The sequence below is a fragment of the Myripristis murdjan genome, chromosome 7, assembly GCF_902150065.1.
Source record: "Myripristis murdjan chromosome 7, fMyrMur1.1, whole genome shotgun sequence".
Lineage (NCBI taxonomy): Eukaryota > Metazoa > Chordata > Actinopteri > Holocentriformes > Holocentridae > Myripristis > Myripristis murdjan.
In genome coordinates this window covers 21,556,359-21,580,202 of record NC_043986.1, presented here as the reverse complement: position 1 = coordinate 21,580,202, position 23,844 = coordinate 21,556,359, and the positions used below count along the sequence as shown (strand labels likewise).

The window sequence follows — 23,844 nt, the reverse complement described above, 5'->3', positions numbered from 1 at the left end:
TAGCTCCTCCTGCAGCTCTCCTCCCGCCCCTCTCTGTCCAAGCCCCTCGCACCAGGAAGAACAGGCAGATGCCAAGCCATGCCAAAAAATTGATATATAGTTGATAATCCATCCATCCATGGTTGTGAATTTCCCAGTCTGGGATCAATAAAGTATACCTATCTATCTATCTATCTATCTAAAAAAAAAAAAAAAAAAAAAAAAAAAAAAGCAAATCTCCTAGTTGCACTAATATGTGAAGCAGCCACTTGGAGCTGGTCTTGTTGATTTTTTTTTTTTTTTTTTTTTTAAAATAAAACATACATGTGGGGGTCTGCAAATTAGCCAGGGCAGGGCGGACAGGAATTGAGAGTGTCCATGTGCATGTGCATTTGCTGAAGAGCCAATAGGAGCGCCCTCTCCCTGTGATGACCCGTGCTTGGCTAAAACCTCCTGTCATGGGCTCGATTTTCTAGAGGTTTTCTAGAGGCGCAGAAGTCTAATTTTCTCTCAGAGCACTTGAATTGCAATGTGCTGAACATGGTTCTTATGGAATTTTTGCCCAATGACACCCTAGCTTTAAAAATTAGTTTGGTACTGCCTAGAATTTTAACTTGTACATGTGTGGGAAACATTTGGTCTGATTTATCTACAGCTGGCAAATGATGAAATGTATCACCTCATGTATTGCAGCCTAACACCTTTTGCTCAATGAGGCATATCTTAATTTAAGCACAGAAAACAGTGAAAATGAGCACATTTCTTGATAAGACATAATGCTGGAACCGTTTGTAATGTGATGTTGGTGCACCCTCAGGAGAGTTACTTGCAATATCAATGTCATTCAGCACTGTGATACCTCTGATAAGTATTACCACAGTACATTAGATCATATGTTTAAACACAGGAATGTGACAAAGGTTACAGAATATTGCTGCAATTTTATGCTCAACTATCAACAAACTACATAAATTACCTCACTCATGACACTAGTGAAAGCCAAGGCAGTGGCATTGAAATCCAGTTGCAAAAACATTCAATATAGCCCATATACACACATGACACTGTGCAGAACAGCCAGCAATTCATGTGCACATTTATCTATTACCTTTTAACAGCAGAGTTGCAAAGTCCTACAAAGATAGAGGAGAAAAACACTGCCACAAAATAAGCAAGACAAAATGAGCAGCGTGCAGAGTCAAACAAAACAAAACAGCAGACAACAAAGACACAAAGAGCAGAACATACAGCATCAAAACGAAACAAAAGCAGAGGAAAGAAATGAGCAGTATACAGATTAAATCAAAACAACACAACAACAAAGACAAAAAAAGGAGTGGTACATACAGAATCATAAAACAAAACAAAGTAAACAACAGAGACAAAATGAATTGTATATGGAATAAAGCGAAACAGCAGACAACAGAGACAGAGAGAGTTGTATATGCAGAATAAAACAAACAAAAACAAAACTTCAAAGACGAGGATTCCCAATGTGATCTTGTGAAGGAATTTTATCATTCAAGTGTGTTTTATGCTTAATTCCAGAGCCACCCATAAGAGTGTGGGGCTTTCTGGGGCCCAGCCACTAGGGGGAGGCATGGAGGCTGACCCTTTTCCCTACCAGGAGAAGGGAAAATAAGAGGCACTGCCTGTGTACCTCCCCTTCTCCGATGCTTGCATTGGGCAGAAATCACATGATAAACCTTGTTCCCCTGGTACTCCAGCTGGGTGTTGCACCCTTGGTACACCTGAGACCATAGTGCTGATCTTCCATGACCTCCAGGCCAGGCAGCTGACCTCCAGTCTGCGGCCGTCCTGGACCTCCAGGCGCTGATATGAGTAAAGCAGATCTGGGGAAGGCTCATTCACTGGACCTTTACCTTTACACATTTACAAATAATCACTGAAAGCCATGATCTGCTGTGTGTTTTACTAACGTATTGAACTCGTGGGAATGCTTGTGGGGTGGAAAAGTACTGGAATAGTCTCTGTGTGTGTGTGCGTGTGTGTGTGTGTGTGATAACAGCTGCGTGTGTCTCATCTCACACACTTAGCCAAAACATAGCACCATAGCCTGCAGAGAGACAGAGTGTTGATGCAAATATGCTGCTTTGAATTTGTTTGGAGTTACGACGGTGGTTCTAACCATAAACAGGAACAAATGTATTCAACTAAGCCATAAAAAGCTGACTAACCAATTAATAACGACCTTGTCATAGTATGCAAATCCAGGGTGTAAGTAGGCTACTGAAGAGATTCCTACACTGAGCAACTTTGACATTGCTGGTGTACTGCCTTTTCCATACTGCAATATTGAAGAAAACACAAGACAACCTTGACTGTTAGCCTTTATTTAAAGGTTTCCATGACAATCTACAACCAGTGTAAGCGTGGGTTTGTTAGCCGACAGTTTCATCAATAACAAACTTGCAGAACCTGGAGGAAAATTGTATTTCAATAGTAACCTCTAGTGCGATAATAGCACCAATCTTGTGCTTTCAAGACTGTTACCATTAAGGTGGAGTCATGCTTTGTGAGTTTCTACATAAGAAGTAAAATTACCAGTACTTGTACATGAGCATAAAATACAATTTTAAAAAGTATAGGCATACTTAGTGGATCAATTCTGAATTTGACTGTCACTTAAACCTATTTAATTACAGGTCATGAAATGTGAAGCCATTGTTCTTCTTTCATATATTCAAGTAGAGTGTCACATGTCATATTTGATGTATTCATTTGTTTCCAGAGGAAGAGAGCTCATCAGTCCATTTGGAATAAGCTTGGCCAAGGACCTCCTCACTCATATCATGGAAGATATCTATCAAATCAACAACAAAAAAGAGACATTATAGTCATCACATATTTCATGTAACTGACAAATTATATTTTACTTTTATTTAGTTTGCTCAAAAGACAGAGGGCTGTCATTACACTTTAATAGGTTTGTTGTCATACCGGCTCTTCCCAGTCCTGTGGGGAGCGGCATCCTCAGGGAGCCCGCAGAGTGCTGGAGACGCTCCCTCAGGGACTCCTGCACCAGGGTCAGGGTGCAGTCCTGGTGCCACACGGGCAGCTCCAGGCCCTGCATGCACCGGATGACGCGGGCCTTCTCCTGCGCTGTCAGCAGCCCCCTCTGGTGGGCCACGAACACCATGAGGGACATGTCGATGCTGACCGCCTCACCATGCAGCAGCGCCGGCAGCACTCTCTGGGTGAAGATGATAAGACCAGTCAGAAAAGTACACAGATTCAGAGCTTTGGTGGGAAGGAGAGGTTTCTCAAACTACCTTTTTTTTTTTTTTTTTACCCTTTTTATCTTAAATTAATCCCTAATGCTAAGTGTGTATAAAAACAAACAAACAATAATAAATGGAATAAAAATTGAATCCTGATAACATACTGATACTACTGCTGTAACTACTACCACCACCACCAATAGCAGTAATAATAATATACCAATTAAATGGTAGTTATTATTTTAACTTATAGAGCTCTAACATGATATTTTAAATGAATATCTATTACCTAAAACTATTTAGAAAAATAAGACTTATTTTGACTATTTTTTAAGTACTCTAGAAAGTTTATAGTAATGCTTTATAGAGACTTGGTTATAGAGGCTAAATTATATATTAGTAGAAATTTGTTTTTAACGATTTTATAGCTAGTGTAATATGGAATCAGATTTGTGCCATAAAGGTCAAACAAAACTTCCTCAGTATGCAGCAAAAACATCAGTTTGAGGGAGGAAAAAACAAAACAAAACAATGCAAAAGCAGCAAAGCAGCAAAAAATGTTATCTCAAAAGGAAAAATTATAACTTGCAAACAAATTATTTGTGTAATCAAGCAAATTATTGGCCTTTTACGTTTTTGATAATATATCCTTTATTTTACAGCTTTCCCTGCTTCTTTCTCACTGATCAGACTTCTGCTTTCACTGTGGGCTCTGCGGTTCCGCTGCAGCTCTCTCCTTTGCGCTCTCTGAATCTTTGTTTGCACAAACGTGTCGGTGGGCGTTTTTGTTTGTTTCTCAGGGGTGCGTCCCCATTGGCTACTGAGTTTCTGAGTGACAGCTCAGTGTCCCAGACGTTGTTGAGTGAGTTTCTCTTTCGGCAGACTGGACAACCTGAACAGTGGCACTGAGCCCTCACCACCGGTCTTTACAGGACTCCTGAGAGATTAATAAAAGAAGAAGTTCAAATTCACTTCCAACTCTAAAAACATTAATTTAACGCTCCAAAAATGTTAAATTAATGGGACCCCTTGAAATTCAAATACATCCAGCATTATATTTTTAATTACACAAGCTGCTGGGTCATAGCTCATTTTGATCAAAGTGCCTCCTGTGATAGAATTAGTTTTAATATATTAAGGTTGCTTTGTGGTGACATGGCAATGTATGTGTTTGCTTTCACTGTCAGCCAAAAACTCAGTAGCCAATAGGGACACACCCTTGAGAAAAACCCACTGAGACGTTTGTGCCAGAATTGCAAAGAAAAATTCAAATCTGATTCCACAGTGTAAAGATTTTACACAGCCGTATCCCTCATAGACCAGACTTGATAGATGACTTTCAATATATTACATAACTTGGCATTTTAATTCTTCTAAAATATTTGTAAATAAAATGTAAAGAACGCCTTAACCATCTCTAATGCAGGGCTGACAAGGTGACCGAAATCCACTAGTCTGTCCAGATCTTCCTCCCACAGGTTAGGAGCCAGCTCCTCCAGCATGGTTTCTATGGCAACGCGGGTGGATGCTGTGGCGCTGTCCTCGTGGTCCGAGCTGTTGTTGTTCTCACAGGACTGAAACTTGGAGTGGAGCAGCTTCCCCCCCTCAGCCTCCAGCAGCTCGAACAGCCCCCGGTGCTTCATCAGAGCCATCTGAAGTGTATTGGGGTGATCAAAACGGTTTGTTGGAGACAAAATGCCACAAAACAGGAATTTTGGTACATGCATCACAGTCTATCTCAGTAGTTCAGTCTACTTGGCCAGCAGCAGCCACTAATGGATTTGAAGTTTGGTCACAACTTTAGTAGCCATGGCTTGTGTGCATAAAGGAGAGCTGGCTGTGCATATATTATGTGTTGATAAATAATATCCTATAAAGAAATATCCCCAGATAGCACAGCTTGAGGAGACTCTGTTCAATTAAAAGTGTCCAGTGTAGCTTCTTGCAAACACATTCAGCTTTATTTGCATTAAAAAATTCTCCCTGAAACACATTGTTTATTACGCTTGAGGCCTAATAAACATGTCGAATGCATTTCCTGCCTCAAAACACATTTGCAAAGCCTTATTTTGGAATATTTTGAAAGTCGCATTGTACACAGTGGCAGGTGTAATATGTTGCCCCATGCTCACGTCATGCTAGATGAACATATTATTTAAACAAAAGATTGTTTTTCCTAGTGTGCACTATTGTGCCCTAAATAGACACACACTAGGCTACATGGGTACCTTTAACTTGGACAAACTTGTTTCCTGGCCTCATTATGTATCTACTAGAACTAACTAGTTTGTGGGATAATTTAACAGAAAAAAGATGTTTATATAGCCTTCCACTGTGGCTAATTTGCTACTAGTTATTGTTGTGATAAATCAGTGTTTTTTGGTATTAACTGCTAAAAACTGAGTTTTTCCAACATAGCTGCCACTGTGTTGTGTCATCCACAGTAAGACCCCTCTGTTGCTCCATGATACTGCAGTAATGAGCACCTTCAGCATCTCTGCCATCCCATTAGAGATGTGGCGTTTTGGGAGGGTTTGGATGAACAAGCGGTCTAGGAAAGTTGCCTCTGGAGGGATGTAACTCCCCAACTTGTTTTTGCCACCGGCAAAGTTGACCCCTGTTTTTGCCCCCACGCTGGCATCAATGTAAGAAAGCAGAGTGGTTGGCACCCGAATGTACGGAGTCCTCCGGCGATAGAGAGATGCCGCCAAACCCACCACATCCAGACAAACCCCTCCACCTATTGCTATGATGGGCTCTGAGCGCCTGTCGATACCAAAATGATGAACTTCCTCCAGGATCTTGGTCACAAGCTCCATACATTTGTTCTCCTCAGTGGTGGGCAGAGGCAGGATTTTGTGCACAACCTTTCTGGCCTCAAAATACTGAGTTACTTTGGAGCCGTACAGCTGGTTCACAGTCTCATCAATGACAACAAAACGCCTCACAGGTCTGGAGTTACTTATAATGGCTTTGAGTTCTTCGTCTCCCAAATGACCCCATAGCAGCGTGTCATTTCTGGCATCTAGTATGTTTTCACACTGAATAACTTTGTAGGTGAATACGATGGGGCTGACCACTGTCCAGGAGAGTCCATGATGTGACTTGTTCTGATAGCTGAAGTTAACAGAAAAAAATATACAATTAATATACAGACCTCATGTTAAAGGAAGATACAGGGGATGGTTGGATAGTACACTGTAGCTCACTGTAAGCAACATCATGTTTCACATGGGCATGACCTTGGCCTAAAATAGAAAGGTATTTCACCCCTCCCTGTCCAAGGAGCATATATGAAAATGTACCACCATTCATGTCAACAAATGACAAATGAAAACATTTTTGGATGAATAAACAAAATATCATATCATTAGGGATAATGTAAGTAAGATGTTAGATTGTTGAATATTTGGTATTTTGTGTTATCAGGTTAAATTCACTATATTGCAACATACAGACACATTAGTGTTTGCAGGTTAACATAACATCACATACTGCAGAACAGTCTCTCAAACAAAATTACCACATACATTAATTTTTAATGTGTGCTGCTGAAGTGCCTGCAGCTGTCAATCAATTTGATTCAAAGTTCAAAATTCAAATCAGCCCCTCTCTCCATGCACTGCCCTACTTACATTTTAGCAGCTGATAATTTTCCTTCTGCCTGCTGGCACCACTGACTTTTTCGAGTCCATGTACCGTTCACTTGCACCAGGCTGAACTCTGTTTGTTGTTGTGCCAGTGTAGAGTTGTTGTTGTTCAAAAGCAGGCTCTGCGAATATTGGTCTCCCATGTCTTAGGGCCGCTCTCTCATGCTTTGTGGGCTGAAGCCAAAAATACACACGGCGGTGAACATGGCTGTGACAGTGGCTCAACAGGTGCCACATGAATGAGTTAAAATCTGATTGCATAATCAAATTAAGAGTTTAACATAACTCATGTATGCAAATACAGTAGCCTTCACAATATTATCAATACTAAAATACTCAGAGATGATCCGAATTTAATACCTGACAGTAAAGTTCGCTTTACACAGAGTGAGACTGGTATAAAGAAAATAAGACATTAGAGTAGTAGACTTGTAGTGTATGTACAGTGTGGACCTTTTCAGGTGTTTTAAGTGGGTGGACAACTGGACTGACGTCACTCAGTTCTTTCAGCACACTCACGTATCATCTACCTGGCTCATTTTAGACATATTCATTAGGCTTGTTTTTTAATGTTTTTTTTTTTTTTTTTTTTGCTTTTTTCCTCTATTATGATGGTCTGTTGCCTCTATGCATGGCTAGACTGAAGACACAGAAGGACTTTCTTCAGCTTACATATTGCTGGAGAAAAACACAACATGGCATTGAACAAAAAGCTGATGAAAAGAAACCCCTTGTAGTGCATGAAGGCACTGGTGGTATTTACTTTGCAGCACAAGAAAACAAGGAAATGAAACTCCCACACTGTTTATTGAATATTGTGCAGGCATTTTTTAGATTTGTGAAGTTTGTGACAAGACAGCCCATTGGATTTTACAGCAGTGTTGATTCTTTGAATAGGCCAGAGACGAAAACTGAGGAGGAGGTCCTCAGCGATAGCAGATCTCTGATACCTCCATGGCCAACTCCAGGAGCTCTGATGCGTCCCGGCAGGAGCTGCAGATGCCGCAGTCTAGTTCCAGGTTGCAGCTGCAACAGTCCCTTCCCCGCTGGTCCCTCTCACTGGATGCCTTGATGTATTTGTATGAGGGAAAACATCGGCTCAGTGCCCTTTCACATGTGTTTGGCAACATGACTACAAAATCATGGAAACGACAATAGAGACAGGCAAGCAGCACAGCTGCGCAGTCATCTGGTAACAGAGACAAAAGAAATAAGGGCATATCAGTGAAAATATTTTGCCAAAGACATTTGCTGCATTTCATGAAATAATACTAGGATATCTAAAGTGCACTTTTGACCAAAAATTTAATCATTTTAGAATAAACAGTTACATTTGTATTTGATATTTATACTGCTGAATTAAGGCTTCCCAATTTAACCAAAGTATTTTCTGTTTTACCTCAGAGGAGTCAGGCAATACTAATACCTGAAGCGTCAGGCTGATAGGAATCACTAGAGGTGAAACAACTGCTGCTGTTCTTATACTTGTTGTCCGAGCAAAGCGAGAAACTGGATCCACCCCATTCACTGCCACCCATGGGATCTTGGGAAGTACGATCAGTATCCAGCTTCTCTGGTTCCTGCTCTGAAATGGTGCTCAGCCTGCGCACGCTGCTGACCACAGACCTGCCCATCATTTTGGGTGAATGAGCTACTGACTGGGGGATGTTTCCTTTAAAATGACAATACAGGATAAGAAGTAAACCCAAGAATACTTTATTGGCAATTCAAATATATGTCCTTATCACTGTCTTACATTATTATTTGTATTCCCCAAATTGCAGTCATGGAAAAGTGTGTATTGATTTTACACATCTTCTGATATAAAAAAAAAGAACTCCTTGCTGTCTTAACATCCAGCCCAGCCTCAGCAAGGCAAGTTACTCAGACCGGCTCTCTCTGAGGCATGATTTTAATTATTCAGTGCACCATTAACAAGCAATATGTCAGGGAGGTGAGATCTAAAAAGTGTGTAATGGAGGAAGCTTACTCCATTTATACTCAATGAAGAGATATTATTGATTTGCAAGCTTTTATTTGGAAGTAGCTCCCTGGCTTGAAGAGAACCAGAAGAGAATAAATACTGTGTGAAAATCTACTCTTGAGCATATGGCATTATCACCATCTGTCAATCGGTGATAGATCAGTATAAGTCCATGAGTAAACACACCACCATTTCAGTTTACCTGCTTTCAAGATAATCATTGCTGACAAGTTAATGTAAGCAATAGTTACTTGCTCTAATCAAACAAGAAGACTATAGAGTGAATAAAAAAAACATACCCTCAAATGCAGAGCTGCCTAATGTTTCAAGCTTGAAACATTCACCATCATTTGCAGAATTCACTGAAGGAGTTGTCATCTTATGCAGCGACAGTGAATAGAATACAAATACGAGTTACAAATGAAGTTCAGTGCTTATATGATGATAATGACACATTATTTCATCCAAAACTCAGCTAGCAACCTGCCGTGCTGTCGTTTTATATAGACAGTTACAAATGAACCACTAACAACAACTACTAACTGCAACAACCGGTTTTCCTCTAAGAGATGGAGCTGCTGAAATCATGCAAAAAATAACAGTAAAAAAAACCTTAATAAATAAGGGACTATGATTAGACAGCATTGGTCGGTCCTTAATGAATTTTGCCCAGCACCCAGTAATATGCTTCAAAAAAAGGTACCTGTTTGTAGTGGCACAAGAATCCAGCAGTGGAAACTGTAGCATCTGCAACTGAGAGCTCCCCGAGCCTGAACTCAGGCACCTTACATCATGCACACACCCAAAATATGTGTGTGTACACTCCACATCGATCAATAATGGCCTCTCAGGAAGCAAAAATCTACAGATCCATGATGGCATAATACATTTAAGATCCACTCAAATATGGCATTGTGTTGACAGAGAAGCCGTGCCAAGGTAAAGTCTGGCTGGGAGCGCTGGATTTCTCAGCTGACAGACTTGACTTACATAGAATGATTTTACCACTTATTTTATTATCATGCCTCAATTAATACTCTCCATACCACAGTGGTTTTGTAAACGATATGTCAGGCTCCATCTGTAGGTGGTAGGCTGGTTTATTTGTGGACAAGTTAAAGTGGACACACCGCAATACAGTGGAAACCCATTTGTTTCTTTGCTTCCCCCTCCATTAAGAAGGCATTACCACTGACCAAGAGAGGTGTGGCTTTTATCACAGTTAAAAAACACACAGCACCAACTCATAACTCAAACTGCCATATAAAACAATGATGAATGCCTAATGTTACAGTAATGATCAAACTAGACAAAAGAGCACACACTTTTCATTTTTTCATGAGGAATTTATTATTCATACACATGTATTGGTTTACAATCATGGTAATTCTATAATATCTACTTTTACAAGCTCAATTAGAGCAAAATTCAGCAATGTTCATGGAGGGGGTGAAAAAAAGTGACAAATATAAAGAAGTTATTTTTTTAATCATATATATATCAACTGATTATATGTTAAGTACAAATATACCAGATCATGTTGGCAGTGTACATTTATATTTTAAAGCAACGGTTTAACTTCCTCTACAAACAGAGTTTCATATAATATTGAGAAAATAAAAAAAAAATCAGGTAGTGTGGCCCCAACATAGCACAAAGCAGCCATATAGAGGGAAAGACTTTCATTGTGAAGTGCTAACCATAAATATTCCCTTTCCTTTGGATTCTTGGCTCATCATGGTCCATCCGTGTACAGGTAGGCCTACAAAATAAGATACATCATAAGACTATATTTTGAACAACAGACAGTTTCACATTGGCCTTTGTGTGGTCTCACTCTACTGTATGGATAAGAATTGAGAGCTAAATTAAGAACACAAAATAACCTAAAAAAAAAAAATCCTCATAAATACAAAAATGTACTTCGCTCAGAAGAAACACATTTGGTTATGTAGATGAAGCAGTAATTCTTGAGTCTTTTGGTAATAGAAAGTCGCATAAGCTGTGAATGGGAGCCTCGCAAGGGAGAAGTTGGGACCTCATAGTCAGAGCGAAGGCACACGATCAAGCTGAAGGTTGGGCCTCTCGGGGCTGCAGTTGTCTTCATCTTGGTTCATCTCGGGGCTGTGACTGTGCTCATCTGTGCTCTCTGGAGATTCGTAGGGAAAGTTCTCACATATCTCCTCATCCTCCTGCTCTTCTTTTATGCTGGTTTGACAAACATGCGGAGAAGAAATAAAGATTTGTGATCACATTGTCACGACATCATTGAGCAAAAAACGAGAGAGGTCAAACATCCATTAACGGGCAGCAGTGCTGTGGCCGTTTTTGGTTTCTGAATGTGACCCTTACAAAGCTTGTGGAGGGGACTGCGTTGCACTGCTGTCACTTTGGTATCCAGTTCCATAAGCAAGGCCTCCGTTCACCTGGTCCTGCAGAACCTGGGGCAAGGAGTGCATGGGAATGCTGCCCATAGAGGCTGGGTTGAACAGAGGGATGCAGTCCAGACCACCGCTCTGGAAAACACATAAAATATCAGTATTTACAAACCAGCATGAAGCACGTTTCCAACAGTGTTTCATAATATGTTGGTTGTTCATTTCCACAACTCTGCAGCCTTAGGAGGCATTGACATTTAGAAACAATGCACAGTTGTGCCTCCTCCTCTCTCTAGGCGTTTCTCCCTCTCCACTGTTACAGCCTAAGATGTTACTTTATTTTACATCTCAATATGCTGCCACACACCTTGAACTATTGCTCGTCTTACCTGGGGTACAGAGGCAGCTAAGCTCTGGCCATGACGGTTTTGAGGGTTCTTCAGCATAGGAGATCTGTTTATACAGTGAATAATGCAACAAGTTATATTTTATTTAGTATTAACAGAAGGACCAGAGATAAATGTAATATTCTAACAAACACATTTATTTGCAGCAAATATTCTGTGCAATTAAGGAATGCTCCAAAGTTTTGGGCAAAATACCCTTTTTCCTGCTTACCAAGACTGAGATAAGATATTCGATACCATTTTCACCTCTGTATGTCCAGTGGTTCAGATCCAATATGTAGCACTTCATGTTAGCTTAGCGTAAAGCCTTCAAATCTATGGGAGTCATTTGCCTAGCTCTGTTAAAGTGAAAAAAATAAACCTTAGAGCAACTCTGACGCTGTCTTATTTACACAGTGTATCATGTGAATTTGAAATACGTGTCTTGGAATTTAAAGAAAAAAAAAGTAATTTTAGGAGAAGTTAGATGGTGGCACTACAACCACTGAACACATTTATCTTTCTGTCTATTGCAGTGATCTGTGCACCACTGAAGGTATAGGAATATCTGGCACAAATTAACTTCGACTAAAATGACTCTCGTTTTTTTCCTTCCCAAAGACGTGTATTTCAAAGACACATGATACACTGTGTAAATAAGACAGCTTCAAAGTTGCTTCAAGGTTTATTTTTCACTTTGACAGAGCTAGGCTAATGACTGCCTTAGACTTCAAGTCTTCGCGAAACTAACACAAAATGCTACCCATATGAACTGAGCCACTTGACGTACAGATATGAAAATTGTATCAAACATGTTATCTCGGTCTGGGTAAGTCAGGAAAAGGGTATTTTGGCCAAAACATCTGAGTATTCCTTTAAGAGGTGGGGCGAGAACCATATAAGTGATGGCAAGCATGTGACTTCTGGTAATGTCTAAAAGCACTCGCGCGTCCTGGGTCATGTTACACCTACCCATTTCCAGTGGTTTTCTGGGGCCTTCTTCTGTGGAACTCAATTTCATCTACTGTCCACACAGCTCCCTTCACATTTTCCAAACGGACAAAGCATTTATGCAGGCTGAGATTATGTCTCACAGCATTCTGGAGGATTAAGGGAAAACAAAAACAGGACGTGTCATCAGCAGAGCATCAGGGCAAGCAACAGTCACATTAATATTTATCGTGCAACATGAAGATTTGATGTAAATGTGATATTCTTGTACTTCACAGACATCAATATCCAAGGACACTCAAAGTCTGAGTGTTAATACCTTCCAAGTAGCTGCATTGCGCCGGAAATATGCAAAAGTTCTTGTGAACCAGTTGTAGATTTCATTTAATGTCAGTTGCCTGCGAGGTGATTCATATATTGCCTAAAACAGAAAAAAAAAAAACCATTTAAGAATAACTGGGGTTAAATACAATGACTGAAAGATATGGATCCACTTCATTCCAATTTGAAAAACTGAATTTGTCTTAATATTATACAAAGTATTTCAATATTTCTACAATAGTTTAAAATTAGCACTGCACACTCTTACCTGTCTTATGAGCGATGCATATGTAAATGGAGGTCTAACTTCTGTGCTCAGGTAGAACTCCTTATTGTCAATGATATCTGTTAAAACACAATCACAAATTTGATTTATAAATAGAATGTCACTATTTTTTACATTATGTCCCAGGGCTTTTTTGTCCCAGTGCTTTTGTCAGACAAACACCGGGAAACAGTAAAATTTCAAGGCCATGTGAATAAGTGACTGGCAACAGGAAATAGTTAATGCCTGCAGTATTACCTTGGCTCATAGACCTGCTGTATCGCCTCCGCACAGGGGTTCCAGTGAACATGCTATTGGGAGTGAGGACTGAGGGGGACTCAGACAGCGGTGTCAGTGGTGTGGACGGTGCTGTGGCACTCTGGGACAGGCTCATAGGAGGAGGGCCTTTGGGCAATGTTGCCTGGGAGAAGGACACATTAGCTGCCAGATTGACCTGAAAAATAAATCATGATATTATATAAGGAAAGTGTCAAGCAAAACATTTGTATGGCAGAGGGAAAAACAGCCATGATACTTACAGGCTGTGCTGCTGGTTTGGGTTCAGAAGACTTGAGGTGGGCCATCATAGCTTGCAGTCGCTCTTTGTCTTTTTTCAACTACGGAGAAGACCAAGGTTAAAGTGGAGAGGTGAACTCACTGTTTGTGTTAAATAAGGTCTGAGAATTGATTCCTGGCATCCTGAGCAGAAGTGCAATTATCCAGTGTTCCAAACATCTGATGGGCTCTCACCTGCAGAGTTTTTTGCAGGCATTTCCTTTTCATTATGTTTTTTTTTTTTTTTTTTTTTTTGGGAACTACTGGGTAACCCACACTGGCAAGCAATGGATAAACAATATTCACAACAACAAAAATAAACTATTGTTATTAAATCAAAGGCATACCTGCAATTCCAACTGCTGGACCACTTGCATCTGCACACGACACTGTGCTGTACTCTTGTCATCAAGTGTATGCTCGCTGTTCAGATGTCTGAGGACACATTAAAATCAAAATCATGATATGCTTTAGGGATACCAACCGCTGTGTTTGCTAACCTCTGTGTAGGCTGGTAGGGAACAACAGTTCTTTAATGTAATAATAGAGATTTTGCAGCAAGCAATATGAACAAAATGACAGCCAGAAAACACAATAACTACAATCACGCCAATTTTGATCTTTGTCATTATCTTAAATGTAGAATTCAAGAAACCTTCCTTGTTTCCCAATAAAAAACTTGCTTTTAATCTCAAGATGGTGCTGTGTGGAAGGTCTACAGCACAACAGATAGAAAATTTGTCTTCATAAATAATTGTGAAGTTAGGGGAAATAATACTTAATGTGATGATGCAACTTACAGTAATTAACTCCCCGTGCTTAGTTACACTGCAACCCACTAATGTTATGAAACCAACCTCCAGTTCTATGTTTGCCTAACTTCTGTGTGCACATGCAGATGAAAATATCCTGAGTCCTTAATATAGCCATGCACATCCTGATAGAAATAATGCTGAGACTTCCCCACTCACTTGAGAAACGCTTGAAAATCTCCGAAGACAGTCTCACAGCCAGGCCATTTACACATGCCATTGCCATACAAAGGATGGCTAGTCTGTGTGTGATCATCCAGTGAACCACTGCAAGGAATGCAACAATACACCATTAATGACACATCTATGTCTGACCATGACTGAAAAGCTCAAGTGCAATCAAAGCAGGATATGTAGCAAGATGGTAGACATTAAAATTCTTATTTAAATTGTTAAAAGGACCTGTCTTTCTTCTTCGAGAGCATGTGATGCCCATTGGTGGTGGATTGTTGACAGGAAGATTCCCTGGTGTCTCCAGCAGAGGACAAACTGCTACCATTCTCACAGCCTGAAATTACACACATACCACAGATTAGAAGCTGCCAGCAACTGTGATATAGTCCACTAAGCTACCCTCCAGACTGCTATGGTTTATTAACATCAACCTACTTAGGTTATAATCATGTTTTTGTCCTCTCCAGCACATATTTATACTGAACCACACCTACAAGGCTTTATATTTGCTGATTTATATTATACCTACCCTAAATGCTCCAAATGTCGTCTAGCACAAACGTCATATAGCTACCATACTTCAAGGTTGAACTCCCTCTGCAGTAAGCCCTCAGAGAATGTGGTACTAAAACTGAAATGCAGTAAAGAATGAAGGAGCGCGGCATACCTGGGGCTGTGGTGGGACTGGTGGGAAGGACAGAGAGCAGGCCTTGTCTCTGCAGGTTGAGGAGATGTTGCTGCTGGACCTGAAGGAGCTGCTGCTGGATGGCCATCTGCTGGGCTGTCAGCTGTGACAACAGAATGTGAAGACACACACATTCGTAAATCAACGCTTCCTTGTTCCTCATACACCTAATTATTTGTCCTGTGTTGTGGTAACAGTAGCTTTGATTCAAGGAAAATTATTCCTAAATCTAAATTGATCTAAAACTTATTAAAGAAAATTACTTTGCCCCCAGTTAAATCTGTAATGATGTAATTGAGAATGCATTCATTTTCTTTCATTTAACTTTCATAGCTGGTTGAACTGGATTAGACTTGTTCCTAACAATGGAAATGTTTAGACTTATTGCACAATATATGTTGCTATAATAATTCAAGTTTACCTCTGGGCTAACGATCCCAGTGTTCTTCTGTTGTAGCAGCTGTAAATTCAGCTGCTCTTGTTGATTCTTGAAGACCTCTTGAATTTGTTGCTGCAGACATGTCAAACAAACTTTAGTTTCATGTTTTCAGTGTGGTTTTCGACAGATAAACATATAACTGCATCAAACGCACACTACCTGGTGCAGCATGAGGGCTTTCTGCTGCTGGAGTAGGACCTGGAGCTGCTGAGGATTGAGGATCTGCTGCTGGGGCGTCAGCTGCAGCTGCTGAGGAGCCTCTGCTGGAGGGGTCATCATGGACAACGACACTGGAACCTGCAGCACCCACACACCAGTGAAAACAGGCGAGTCAAAATCCATTACACTGAGAGACAAAACAGTACAAAACAGTACAAAACAGTACAAAACAGTACAAAACAAAACAAAACAAAACAAAACAAAACAAAACAAAACAAAACCAAAACAAAAACAAAACCAAAACAAAAACACCCAAACAAAACCAAAACAAAAACACCCAAACAAAACCAAAACAAAGGGGAAAAACTGCAAAAAAAAACAAAAAACAAAAAACAAAACAAAAAAAACACTCTTTGGAGGCACTTTTCTCAAAACAAGCTTGGAACAGAGTACTTTATTGAGCAAATAAAAGGACACAAACATTCCAGCTACAAAAAAGAAAAGCAACAAATCACAGTCACAAGATATGTAACTCTCTGCGTGTGTGAGGGTATTCATGTGTGTGTATGTGTGTCCATGTTGCTATCGTTGAAACTGAAAATGTTGTGGAGAGCATAAAAATATCCCCAAAAGATACCACAGGACTGATACATGGACTTAACTAAACTAAGAACCAAATACACTTCACCTCTTTCTCAATCTGATAAAAATAATAAGTACATATACATCAAGCTGCAATACTGCTTATTCATTATTCCCCCTCAGTAAACTGGTCAGTTTAGTTAAAATGGGTTCTACTGTTGTTTCAGCTAAAAATAAATCAGACACAAGAAAAACAACATCAGTGGTGTCTCAGGGGAATTAGAACTCCATCAAAACAACAACAACAACTAGCACAACAACAACAACAACAACATTCTCTGCTAGGCACCCAGCAATTACCACACCCTCCCCCTCAATGTCAAGCACTCACAGCTCTAGGGATGTTTACAGTAAACATAAACAGAGTAATCAAAGTTGCATAGAGATATAAATAATGAATAAAAAAGCATACAGAGCATGTTTACGAAAACAGAACTTGAGACTCGTATTTTAATTAAGGTCTGCACCACAAACAAACATTTCTCTCCAAGGCCGAGTCTGTTTTGGATCGGGTAAACAAACTGACAGCGAATTTCACAGAGGCTCTGGGCTAACAATAACAGATGATTGCTTCTGAGTTTGTCCTTTCTTATGAAATTCAATCCTGCAGAGGTGGCCACCAAAGCAATGAAAATAGGCCTATCCCACAGACAGCCAGTTGGCCCCTCTATTTTTCTGTGGACACCATCAACACAACAACAGCCTTTGCCTAATCCCTGTTGCTATGGCAGCCAGCAAGTCCAAACATCTTCTGTTGTTGTTATTGTCGAAAGTCATACTAGTGAGCAACAGACTGTAAACACAGCTCTGTTCCCGCAAGACTGGTCTTGTGAACTCTGAGATGACTGACAGTGAAAAGAAAAGGCTGACAAAGCTTGCCGAAAATATAATCTGCCTTCCCTACAATACTGACTAATAAGTCCTAATGAGAGAAGCCTAAAAAAAGAGTGGTGCATCATGCATAAAAATATACAGGCTTGGTAATGAACCCAACTGAAGACTTAATAAGAGAAGATAAAATTCTAGAAAAAAATGACTAAAATAAACAAGTACACATGGTTACTTTGGCAGACAGAATCACACCTCTCAACAAAGCAAATTGTTAAATCCTGATTAAAAATAGCCTGGTAGCATGATCTCACTCAGATAATTACAAAGAAAAAGGTGGACAAACCTGATAATTTCCATTTAAAAGTACGTCTGGGTGGCGATACTGGGATGAGTGCTGGGATGAACAAGTGCTGCTGAGCAACAGCGTTCTGCCTGGCAGTCCAACACAGCCTCGCTAACCTACTTGATGTGAGCGTAAACAAAACTAACAAAATAACACTGATCTCCAACCAGCAGGAGATCTGCTCTCCCTCCCCCTTCAACGGAGCTTAACCTAACCTCCCCCAATCCCTGTGCTTCACTTCAGCATAAATATGAACAGGCCGAAAAACACCGCCGCTTGGAGAAGGTGACAAACGAGCTGAGAGGGTCGCAGGAAGTTATTTTTTTTTATATGACAACAAAACAAAGCTGGGTCAAGAGTGCCACAGTTTCTCAAATGGGAAGCACACTCTCTGTGCAGCATCCAGGATCATCACCCACCTGGAATCTGTGTGAATACTAGAGGGAGCAGATATGGTGTTTGGATTGGGAACTAAGGTCAGAATACACCAGCTGTATATAAATCCAAAGGAGGTGTAACTGTAACATAAATATTTACTAAATTCTTATTCATGCATTAATTAAAAAAGAGCAGCTGCACCAGAGAAATTAATAACTTTAAGAGCAAGTATTTATGTAAGCCTCAATGTGGCTGTCAGGCTGGTATGAGAGTTACTAATTTACTAATTCAGTGTACAGGTTGTTAGGGAGCTATATGTAACTAAACCTCTAGTGAGGCCTTCGGGAAGGGGTTAGGCATCAATAGTGAAAATATGTCTCAATATACACAATTTCATATATGAATAAGTGTTGCACCCATTGCTCCTACTCACTACAAACACATTTCCTGACTATGGTAGGAAATATCTCTCCACAAACACATCTGTTGGCCAATGCCTCATAACAAACATGCAATCAACTGCAAAGACTATACTAAAACTGTGAAGTCAATACCTACAATTTTCTCTCACAGTGTTGCTGACTGTCCTATCAACATTTGGGTGCTGTGAGCTTTTCAATTCACAATTAGTAAACTTGGGAGAAGGCAACCCCCACCATGCTGAACAGTCCCCCACATCCACATATTGCATCTAGTATCTATGATACTTCGCTCTGGACATTTTGCCCAAAATGTGAATTTTGACCTTTGGGTGACTTCGACCTTTCACCTATAAACTCCAGTATTTAATCAGCTCCCTACTTGATGCTTCATTCAAATCCCTCCATTAGTTTTGCAGTTATGTTGCTAATAGACAGACAAACAAACAAAACAAACTGAGGCGTAAACAAAATATCCATCCAGCTTCAGTGGTAATTATGATTCCATTCAGAGTGAAAATGGGAAAAAATAGGGGTAGGTTTTTCCAGGCATGGTCAACTTAATTTATGTGTCAAGGATACAAAGCAGAATGAAGCTGTAAGATAAATATGAAAAACAAATTTCCTACATGAAAATTACTGGAAATGAATGTCTGGGGAAAGTATGAAAAATAGATTCATCCAAAAAGCGTGTTTTGGAAAATGGTCATTTGTAATGTAAAGTATACATGAATGGCAGTAAATGGGATAAAACATGCAAAAAACACTGTGTACTTTAAACACAGAAAACCATAGCTTTACTTTGAAACAATACCTGAAGTCTTTTCATATAAAATGAAATATAACTTTTATTTATTGACTCCTTGATGTTGAAAATAATCTCTGTGCCACTCAATACTTCAGTGAATGAGCTAAAGTATGCATCCGATCTTCATAAAACCACTGTTGGTACCAAAACTGTGTTCACAAATTCCCAAATTGTGTCTTCCATTCACTGCAACTGGGTGTATTCTGGGATTTATTTCTTAATGACAACATCAAGAAAGTCTTGGCCTGTTTGTGTCAGGGCACAAAAAGTTTGTTTGAATTGTGACTGTTACTTTTACCACCTGCAATATCAGCAATAATAAAAAAAAATCCCACTACAGTGACAATAGCAACATTCCCAAAACCACCGGAAATGCACTATATTATCACCATGCCTATAATGTTCACACACCATGGGAGGACTGCAGTTGTAAAAAAATGACACGTTTGAAACTGATGTTGGACTGAAACAGTGTTAAGTTGCTGCTGGTGGGAATGACTGACCCTGGGTGCCTCTGGAGGAGGAGTCTGGCTGTTGCTCAGTCGATTCTCATTCTCAGTATTATTCCCGTTCTCTGTCTGAATAGCTGCGCTGGCGTGGCTTGTCTGATCTGACCCAGACTCATGCATCTGGACTTCACTCACCTGGGAAAGGAAATAAGTGCAAATGAAATCAACTGGAAATGATGGGTACAATATAATGAATTACAATCAATCGGATGAACTCAATGTCTTCCACCTTCTTAAAAGGCTAGTACTACACAGTTTCATAGGATGGGTCCATTCCCCAAGCAAAACCTAATACCCTTATCCAATATTCTCTCTGAAACAGCTCTATAATGTAGTTAGTTACACATTGAAAAATAAAAACTTTACTGTCAGTTTTTAGAGTGCTACAAGTTGAGAACTACATTCGCAGAGCAACAAAGACACATTCTTCCCTACAAGCGAGAGAAGAACATGCTAGGTCTATTTGTTGAATAACCGATGGCTGCCATGACTACTGTAAACACAGGGGCCCTGGGTCCGTGTTTATGTGCAAACACATCTTCCTTCTGGAACAATTTACCATTAACCAGGTGGTGCGATAAACGTCTCTGGCAGGTAGTACAATGCAAGAGTAGGCTTTTATGTATACAGCTTGGGAGTGTTTGAGTCAAAAGCCATGCAGCATAAACAAAAGTAAATAAAGAAGGCAAACGATTAATGTGAGCAGATGGAAATCTGCAGGCAGAAACTGCTGGTGGGTGATCCTACACTAAACTGAAACAGGCTATTTTGCCTCAAGCATAATGCTATAAGTTTCAAGAACAGCCTTCCATCATTACCATATAAAGAAATCAACCAGTGACGGTTAGACATCACAAGGAGACTACGTCAAACATTAGGCTCAATTCAACAATAGCACACATTTTAATAAGTTTCAAACAAACTGATGACTGATTCAGACCAAAAGTACAACTCAACTGGGCAACTAGCAGCAACCTGGAGGGAAAAAAAATAATACTTGAATTATATTTCTTTTACTTTATTTCTATTGTTTTCAGTGTGCCTGCCTTCAGCATAAAGGTGGGTCTCAAGCAGACTCAAAATCTCATGCCAAAAGGAAATATACCTTAAGTCATCATTAATAGCAGATTAGGTCTCACTGACTGATAAAGAGCTCTACAGCAGATTCTCACTCACACTGTTATGTAGTTGGTTAAAATCAGCCTATATCTTTGTGACTCAAACAAAAACCTATTCTGTCACATGCGGCTGCCGTTGGTGAGGTTACCAGTCTGTTTACTTTCAGTTTTAGGATTGGAAGTGTAGACAAAGAGCTTTGTTTTCCACAGAAAGTTTTGTAGATGTTGGGGGTGGGGGTAATTTCGGTTGTAAGACCCAAACTCACCCATTGGCCCCCACCCCAGGGTCAGTCCCAAATGTGTAGTCACTTAAACACAGCCGCTATAATAACAGTTATGGTGCCATGCAACTGCTATTTTTAGAGCAGGGTGAGCAATAAGACCAAAAGATGGATTTTCATTGTATTTACATTTTTCTCACTGTAGGGGTGATTTTCCAGCTGTGGGGGCTACCGCTGTTCAGTGAATGTAAAGGAAACAGTGCAAAGAGGCTTCAAGAGGCCCCGCTGTATGAAAGAGCTGTCAACATCCACCTCCCATCCTGGTAAACTTCAAAGATTTTTCAAAACTAGAGTTCAGCAGTGCTGTCTCACACATAGCATAGCTACTTATGCCAACAGAGTATAAACCATAACTCCCTCTCAGTAATCCCAAAAGTCAGACTCTTCAATCACTGATGTTGAAATATATATATAAAAAAGCAGATAGCCTAGATTCATTCAAGTCTCCACAATTTGCCATGATGAACTTAAGGTCTTCAATGTTTTCTTAACCAAGACCTAACATATTACTGAGCAGCAATTTCAAGACTGACAACAACAAATTTTGATTATGATGTATGTCAGGTGAAGAAAAAACAACCACAATTCTCTCTCTTTTAAACTGGAATTAAACTCAATATCAGTATCATTAATAAGTCAACCTTAATGCATGAAATAGCAGGTTTATCAGTATGGTGAAAATTTGACCTGACCCCCATCACTGCTATTGACTCCCTACTAAATTATTAAATCATATGAATAAATATCACAAGGCACATCACATTTTTTACCTCCACTTTGCTTCCCATCATCCTGTCAATGATTGCACAACATTTATGGCATGGACCCAAGCCCTCAACGTGTCTATATTGTTTTATGATAACCACAGGCATTTTTTTCCCCCCCGATTATCAGATGATCTAGAGGTGCAGCCTCTCTTTCTTTTGTTTCCCATTCTACACTGAGTAATAAGGGGAAATAAGGAAGAATTGGGAGAAAGCAGTTTCTTCAGAATAAGATGCAGGAAATAACTTGTGACAAAACTAAAATCCCTTCCTAGTATTGTTGTGCGAGCGTGTCAGTGAGGATCCTACAGGTTGGGTTCAGAAAAACTGCCCTGTGGCGATACATGCGGCTGGATCCACAGCTCCTATCACACTCGCAGGAACGTGGGTTCAAAGGGAATAATGCTGTTACAACGACCATCGAGGCAATGTGCACACCTGACCAGTTCTCGACCAGCTGTTGGCGGATGGTGATGGCACTTAGTATGAAGTTAGCTAACCTTACAGCACACTGAAAAGAGAGGAGTCGATGTCCAGCGGCGTTAGCCACCTCGGTCTGAGCAAAGGTTTCCGTTAACGCTGCTGCTCGGACTTGATCCTCAAGTTGAGGCACAGATGCGGACGAAATAAGCGTTGTATTGTACATTATCACATAGGGAAATTACGTGCGGTGATTAAGGCATCAGCTACACAATTCCACTATTCATTATCCCCGTTAACCAGTGCTAACCAGCCCGGAAAACTATTATTGATGAAACCTTGCGGGTAGCGTTAACGTTATCAGTTACAACAAAAGCTAGCACCCTGATGCTAGCTAACGGCAAACGTCTCTCTCGTGTCGTTGCTTGGCCAACCGGCGATTTAACAATACGGCGAAATTTGAAATCCAGTCTGTCGGCTTTTGCGCAGTATTGAATGAACGCTTACTTACCGATAAAATGATGTGGACAATCTTTGGGTCGGGGTGGTGTCTGAAGACTACAGCTCGGAGCACAGCCTCGCTAGGTAGCCAGCTAACCACAAGTTGCTAACAGGAGAAGGCGGGGCTTAGGTAAAAGTAAACAATGGTGACATCATGCTCACATGCGGGACTGTTTCAGATCGCCTTGAATCCTGATGCTCCTACTGAAAAAAAAAATGTGTTGGACTCTTATTAAAAGTAATGCGTTGCACATATTTACCTTTGGACTGTGTGCACACTGCTCTTAATGTTGCTCTTCCGTTATAATTATCGGTGGACGCACCACCCCATTGCCTTAAAACTAAGGGAAAACGTAGGACATAGCCTGGATGTGGGTCAAATGCTTTTCACTACCAAGATTTATTGCAGATAGGATGCCTACAGTTTCCCGATTCATTTTGGTGGGAGGCAAAGCCGTACAGTGCGCTAATCTCTCTGCATCACGGAGCAGAATAGTATGGAAAATTGTGTTCAACCGTGCGCCATGGAGCGCCGAGAGCTTGCAGCGCTCCTCTCCAACTAAAGACTGCAGCAGCTGATTTTTCTGATTTGCCCCCTCACTGGCTGGAATTTGCAATCAGCGAAATTATATGGTGTATAGACTTTGACTGCAAATGAAAATGTGGATCTCGACACACGCTAAGAGTGTCGTAGAGAGAGTAAATACTGAGACCTGTCCCTTACTATGATTAGTATTATTTTTCATTAACCACGGGGAGGGAAAATGATGCTACTTCACGTGAAATCACCATAAACGTTTATGCCAGATAGAAATGAAAAACTCATGAATAATAAACTGCATGAGCATTC

The 23,844-nt window shown here is 40.3% G+C and overlaps 3 protein-coding genes across 3 annotated transcripts; all 3 read right to left on the bottom strand.

Moving 5' to 3' along the window:
- Positions 1 to 2,700: 2,700 nt before the first annotated feature.
- On the bottom strand, positions 2,701 to 7,014 carry LOC115361410 (2-epi-5-epi-valiolone synthase-like). Its single transcript, XM_030054777.1, has 5 exons — positions 6,857 to 7,014; positions 5,708 to 6,338; positions 4,634 to 4,873; positions 2,941 to 3,193; positions 2,701 to 2,803 (listed from the first exon to the last, which is right to left on the bottom strand). The coding sequence occupies exons 1-5, from the start codon at positions 7,012 to 7,014 to the stop codon at positions 2,718 to 2,720; spliced, it is 1,368 nt and encodes a 455-aa protein (XP_029910637.1). The 3' UTR covers positions 2,701 to 2,717.
- Positions 7,015 to 7,797: 783 nt separating this feature from the next.
- LOC115361409 (myoD family inhibitor domain-containing protein 2-like) lies at positions 7,798 to 8,508 on the bottom strand. The gene is made up of 2 exons (XM_030054776.1): positions 8,298 to 8,508; positions 7,798 to 8,060 (listed from the first exon to the last, which is right to left on the bottom strand). The coding sequence occupies exons 1-2, from the start codon at positions 8,506 to 8,508 to the stop codon at positions 7,798 to 7,800; spliced, it is 474 nt and encodes a 157-aa protein (XP_029910636.1).
- A 1,679-nt stretch (positions 8,509 to 10,187) lies between these two features.
- On the bottom strand, positions 10,188 to 23,135 carry LOC115362427 (forkhead box protein P1-B-like). Its single transcript, XM_030056351.1, has 16 exons — positions 23,005 to 23,135; positions 19,905 to 20,045; positions 15,981 to 16,118; positions 15,804 to 15,893; positions 15,365 to 15,485; positions 14,926 to 15,031; positions 14,683 to 14,790; positions 14,059 to 14,146; positions 13,696 to 13,773; positions 13,415 to 13,610; positions 13,160 to 13,236; positions 12,890 to 12,991; positions 12,592 to 12,719; positions 11,623 to 11,686; positions 11,208 to 11,371; positions 10,188 to 11,063 (listed from the first exon to the last, which is right to left on the bottom strand). The coding sequence occupies exons 2-16, from the start codon at positions 20,028 to 20,030 to the stop codon at positions 10,901 to 10,903; spliced, it is 1,749 nt and encodes a 582-aa protein (XP_029912211.1). The 5' UTR covers positions 20,031 to 20,045; positions 23,005 to 23,135; the 3' UTR covers positions 10,188 to 10,900.
- Between the last annotated feature and the right edge of the window lie 709 nt (positions 23,136 to 23,844).

Excerpts from the sequence above, each read along its gene's own strand:
- LOC115361410 (XM_030054777.1), bottom strand. The coding sequence starts at position 7,014 with ATGGGAGACCAATATTCGCAGAGCCTGCTTTTGAACAACAACAACTCT. Across the intron at positions 6,339-6,856 it reads AAATTATCAGCTGCTAAAAT|CTATCAGAACAAGTCACATC; the intron begins GTAAGTAGGGCA and ends TGTTAACTTCAG. Across the intron at positions 3,194-4,633 it reads TCAGCCCTGCATTAGAGATG|AGAGTGCTGCCGGCGCTGCT; the intron begins GTTAAGGCGTTC and ends ATCTTCACCCAG.
- LOC115361409 (XM_030054776.1), bottom strand. The coding sequence starts at position 8,508 with ATGATGGGCAGGTCTGTGGTCAGCAGCGTGCGCAGGCTGAGCACCATT. Across the intron at positions 8,061-8,297 it reads CTATCAGCCTGACGCTTCAG|ATGACTGCGCAGCTGTGCTG; the intron begins GTATTAGTATTG and ends CTCTGTTACCAG.
- LOC115362427 (XM_030056351.1), bottom strand. The coding sequence starts at position 20,030 with ATGCATGAGTCTGGGTCAGATCAGACAAGCCACGCCAGCGCAGCTATT. Across the intron at positions 15,894-15,980 it reads AAGCCCTCATGCTGCACCAG|CAACAAATTCAAGAGGTCTT; the intron begins GTAGTGTGCGTT and ends ACATGTCTGCAG. Across the intron at positions 13,774-14,058 it reads TCCAGCAGTTGGAATTGCAG|TTGAAAAAAGACAAAGAGCG; the intron begins GTATGCCTTTGA and ends TCTTCTCCGTAG.